This window comes from Rhodnius prolixus, unplaced genomic scaffold, assembly GCF_049639745.1.
Source record: "Rhodnius prolixus isolate KJV_2025 unplaced genomic scaffold, Rpr scaffold_11, whole genome shotgun sequence".
Classification (NCBI taxonomy): domain Eukaryota; kingdom Metazoa; phylum Arthropoda; class Insecta; order Hemiptera; family Reduviidae; genus Rhodnius; species Rhodnius prolixus.
Window position 1 is genome coordinate 17,373,757 of NW_027411625.1, and position 5,727 is coordinate 17,379,483.

At 34.1% G+C, this 5,727-nt stretch overlaps 1 protein-coding gene across 1 annotated transcript in view; it reads right to left on the reverse strand.

The window, feature by feature from the left end:
* Positions 1 to 5,727, reverse strand: part of 14-3-3epsilon (tyrosine 3-monooxygenase/tryptophan 5-monooxygenase activation protein epsilon) — a 22,589-nt gene continuing 16,862 nt past the window's right edge. Inside the window, exon 6 of the mRNA XM_074138133.1 lies at positions 1 to 2,786. Within this exon, the coding sequence (XP_073994234.1) occupies positions 2,731 to 2,786 (56 nt within the window). The 3' untranslated portion in view covers positions 1 to 2,730. The remainder of the gene's footprint in view (positions 2,787 to 5,727) is intronic.

Consider the following 5,727-nt stretch of genomic DNA (forward strand, 5'->3'; position numbering starts at 1 on the left):
TTCTTAAGCTAAATTTGCATTACATTATTATTCAACCTTTTGCAAGCACAGTATTGTAAAAGTTTTTTTTTTTTTTAACTTTTACAAGTAAAAATATGTTATTTTTTAAGAACTGCTTACAAGAAATTTTGCCTGCAAATAAAATAAATAAATAAATAAAAAATAAAACAAAACTGGCAATCCAAATTGAAGTGACAATGTGCAAACAGAACAAATCTTCACACCTTGCCTAGTTCTTTCAACTTAAGAAAATTTTTGGGTGTAGGTATTTTTTTTTTTTTTCTCATTAAGGGACCCAGTGTCGACCATATTTGTAAAGGTAAATATTCTGAAAGGTCCTTTTAAAATATAAGTGAACTTATATTTTGGTTCTACGGCAAATGAGGAAATTTTACTTTGTCAGCCCACCAACTGGAGCATTCCAATTTTTTTCCCTGTTCCTGTTAACACTTTAACTCTGTTAATACTTTAACACAAACATTAAATTAATTTCTTGAAAAATTATTAGGTATTTACTTCGCTGGCATTATTCATTTCAAAACATCCACAGAAAGAAAATATCAAAAAACTTTAATTTTTGAACTCGTTAACAATGGCGATGTTAGCAAATACTACTTACGAGCTGCAACGATGTCACCATACTCCATTAATGGCACAAAAAAACAGGCAGTACAGCAAGCAATTTAAAAAATATTACGAAGATCAACTATTTTGACATTGCCGAGGAATTCTAGTAAAAATCTGTTACATTTTCCCACAAAATCGGACAATTATTCGGGTTTGAAGACATTTATTTTCTACTAAAACCGAGCATCACCAAAATGTTTTGCGAACTCTAGTCCTGTATTCTGAGTTTATATTTTCTCCGTGCGTTGGTAGTATGACTGAACTGTCCACTTTGCGGTTAATGCTTTATTTTGCATTTATACCTTTCACAGGGAAGAAAAACGATAAATATATGTTCGAATAATTAATATGAAAACCTTTTTAGTTATTCGTACCTTTGACGAAAAACGTCAACAGATTCCAATCGGACGACATATTCCCTGTTCTCAAGAACTTTAGACATGCAAACCGATCATTTAAGGGAGTACAATCTAAACCGATCATTAGATTCCCGTATTTATTGTTAGTTTCAATTAGTTTAGAAAGCCACAACTATGTGTACGGCATTGCATGTGTTTGTTTAGATCAAACAGAGAAGAGACATTGAATTTATGTAAATGTATTAAATTCTATTCAGGTAAATATGATCCATTTTTTTTTATGAGAGAAGGGCTAAAAGTTCATAAAATATAATGTTCAAATCGCATGCCTTAGATCAACGTTCAGGGTACGCCACTGGCCGCACAACCATAATAACAAATATTTCCAATTTTTCACTATTTTACAGAAAATAAAAGTTTTATTAATATGTTGAAATGTCGGTATATTGACTTATTTTCATTCTTATATTAAGTGAAAATGAAAAAAAATATCTCCTAGAAGGAGTGTGTGTCAGTACATTTTTATTAAGGATTTGACAACCCTATTTAATGAACTCTAACAAAAAATTAACTTATTAGTATCCTGAGCAGCTAAATTTAACCAGTTGATAGCGCAAAATTAAGAAGTCTAAACCGTACAGCAATTGTTACATACTTCTGCTAAATGTGTCCCATCTGGGGGAATCCAGTAGAAATAAGAACAGTGGCGCAACTTTCTAGCTACAAGGTTCCCAAGCCAAAGCAAACCAACAGTATTTAAAAATAAAAATAAAAATGCCAATCCAATAATAATATTACACAAATAATACTATTATTAATACTAAATAATATTAAATAATAAATAATCCTAGAAAAAATTTTGTTAAACTTTCAAAAACAAGCCACGTGCACCAGCGCAGTTCAACAATCTTGTGAGATCAGCTTGAGAAGTATGGGCTTAAGAAGGCGATGCCAGTATATCACACGGTTCATTTTAAAATTAAAAAAATATCTAAATGTTTTTTTCTTTCTACTCAGAAAGTTCGTTAAGTCAATATAGGACAAGCTATCTTTAATTCTTGCTCTCTTTGTTTTATTATTTTTAAATATTATTTACAATAAGCCCTGATTTCTTGACATTTTTAAATCCACAACCCGCTGTTAACTTGCAGGCACCTAACACAGCTGTCCGGTGTTCTACAGCTTTAAGCTTCGCAACAGGAAAGGTAATGAACCCCTTGAAAGTGTTTAATATCTAAAAAGTAAACTTCAGCTAATTACATATCAAGTTGGTGCAAAATTGTGCAATTAGTGTACTTAAGTTTGTATGTGCAATTCACATTGATGCCACCATGCCACTTCAATTCATAAACCCAGAGCTTTACAAGCAAAACCTGCCAGTTTTTTTTTTTTTTTTTTTTTTTTTTTTTTTTTTTTTTTTTTTTTTTTTTTTTAATATTCCTTACAAGCAAAATAATTTTATATATATATATATATATATATATATATATATCCCTTACTAGCAAAGATTTACAAGTTGATAAAATTTTAGAAAGTTCATAAATTCTTTTAATTCTTTGTAATCAATTTTTATACTCATTATATTATTTGTTTTCTTCTAAAATAGTCGTCCACTCTACAAATGTACACCGACACTTATACACACTCTGTTCTTAGCGTTTATTTTTTATTTATCATTATTTTTAAATTATTTATTATTTAATTTTTTTTTTTAATGTGAAAAATGTAAGTTCCTCAACTGGATTTATGATACATCCTGATCTTCAACATCTTGTAGTACTTCTTTCTGTTCACTGTTACCTGTACAATAAAAATTATGTTTAGTACCCACGAAATTGATTCAAAATTTTGCTCAGAGAACAAGTAGTATAGGTTTACTAACCAACAGCCGCTTTAATGATTATCTAATGATATGTATTTAGAAAAAAAAATCTAACTAAAGAGGAACACTCTCTTTAAATAGTCGGCCAAATATTGGTGTTTATTTAAAAACCTTGATAGGGAGATTTATAGCAATTTTATGTCACAAGTGAAGAAAAAAAAGCAGTGTGAAACTGATGAAGTTACCCGCGATTTATGTAAAAACGAAAGGAATGTGCCATCAGCATACTGTTTACATAAGTTACATAACAATTAAAAATGGAGATATGACTTGGAAAGAAAGACTCACCTTCAGGCTCAGAGTCTGTTACCTCACGATGAAGGCTTTAGGGAAAGTTAAGAGACAAAACCAATCACAAATACTGCAGAACGGGCAGTGTTTAAAGACAATTCGTCGCATAAACCTTAACCCCAACAGATTACCAGAATACGGAGACTTGCCAACAAAATTAATTGGACGATTACATTATTTAAAAGGCCGTGAAGTGATGCACTACGTGTGAGATACCGCAGAGACCAAAAAGATAAAGACCAAAGAGAAAGATAGAGTGAAAGACGATCGCTGAGATCCTATCTTAAGGGACATGCCCGGCCGCGGTTAGTGAGTTTTGTGTGGTGGCGTTGGATTGGAGAGGCGGAAGAGACTTTTAATTTATTGTAACTTAGCATTGGGAGATAGGGTCCGTTGGGTGAATGTTGGTGTGTTGGTTAAGGCAGTAAGTAAAGTAATTGCCAATTTTTTCAGGCGGGCTTTCCGTCCAACTACCAATTAGGTGTCGTGGACGAAGGCGACTAGCTTACTTAACTGTAAATTTCTTTTCTTAACCTTTAAATAAAATCCAAGGCCTAGACCGGGAATCGAACCCAGTACCACAATGGTTAAGGCAGTATTATTGTTTGTAACAGGTTAACCTGGTATGTATGATACAAATATATTGTACGTTGTAAATAAACCTACTGGTAAGATATTTTAAGTAGTTCTGTTGGAAGCTCCTCTGCCCCTAACCGCTAGGTACGGTTACAATATTCTCTTTTTCGATTCATCAAGCGGGATATTTTTCTATCATATTGCAGTGTACGCTTTCTAAGTAGAGAAACGGTTGGAGATGAACACGAAACCAATTCAACAACCGGAAAAAAACATGACATCCTCAGAGTGCCTCAAGCACTCTCAAGTCACTCTTGTCCTAAATTTTCTTTTCAAGGGTTGGTTACAGCTGTTTATCTCCTTAACAAAAACTTACAGTTTAAAATGTTAAGTATAAGGGTTGATTGAACGCCAAAAGGTACACAAATCAGCGAGTACCCAACATTTCATTAATACTTCATTAATATTTAAGTAATTCTACTGCATTAATTTTCATTAATAAGTTATTTTTTAGAATTTATTAGATGTCACAGACCCTTATGCTGGCCACTTCATTCATAATATTTTTTTGTTATAATTATGATAAATCACATAAATATGTACATGCATGTTAAAGTAGAAAAAGACAAAGTTAGAGTAGGCTACTGTCTTGAATTCGTCTTACCGAAATATTCGTGAGCACAAATAACACACAGATATAACAAGTAAATTATTCAACAATTATTGATTTCTCATTTGTAATTTAATTTAGTCCCCCTAATTTTACTTATAGTAAAATACTGGAATAATTAGCTGTCCTAAAAATATGCATATGTTAATTACTTTATATTACATATATACAACATTGTGGGATGAATACCTACATTGAGTATGTACGAGGGTCGTTTGAAAAGTCCGTGCAAAGTCAGAGAGATAGCACCACTGGCGCGTATCGAGGTTATGTTTAGTTAGCATCTCTTGGAAGAACACACACCAAGTTTCAGCCAGATCGGTCTATTTCTTTGTGTTTGGCATTCGTTTGAATCGAGGAAGTCGAGTGATTTTCAAAAAATGGACGAAAAAGAATTTCGTGTGTTGATTAAACACTACTTTATGAAAGGCAAAACGCCTCAGGAGACTAAAGAGAAGCTTGATAAACATTATGGTGACTCTGCACCTTCGATTAGAACAGTTTATAAGTGGTTTCAAATTTTCGGAGTGCCATATGCGCACAAGTGACGCTGAACGTTCTGGACGCCCTGTTGAGGTTACTACTCCAGAAATCATTGATAAAATCCATGATATGGTGATGGATGACAGAAGAGTGAAGGTGCGTGAGATTGCTAGTGCTGTGGGCATCTCGAATGAACGGGTACATAATATTTTGCATCAACATTTGGACATGACAAAGCTATCCGCAAGATGGGTGCCGCGATTGCTCACGCTTGACCAAAAACGAAATCATGTGAAGTGTTGCAAGGACGGTTTGCAGCTGTTCCAGAAGAATCCGCAGGACTTTAAGCGTCGTTTCGTCACTGTGGATGAAACATGGATACATCACTACACTCCTGAGACCAAAGAACAATCTAAACAATGGGTTACCAAGGGGGAATCTGCGCCAAAAAAGGCGAAGACCGTTCCTTCGGCCGGAAAGATTATGGCGACTGTCTTTTGGGATTCGCAAGGAATAATCCTCATCGACTATCTGGAAAAGGGTAAAACTATTACAGGTGCATATTATTCATCGTTATTGGACCGTTCGAAAACCGAGCTGCAAGAAAAACGCCCACGATTGGCCCACAAAAAAGTCCTTTTCCATCACGACAACGCACCAGCTCACACCTCAGCAGTTGTGGTCGCAAAATTAATGGAAATAGGGTTCCAACTCGTTTCACATCCCCCCTATTCTCCAGACTTGGCTCCCTCGGACTACTATTTGTTCCCCAATATGAAGAAATGGCAGGCGGGAAAAAGATTTTATTGCGGGAAGAAGAAGAAGAAGAAGAAGAAGAA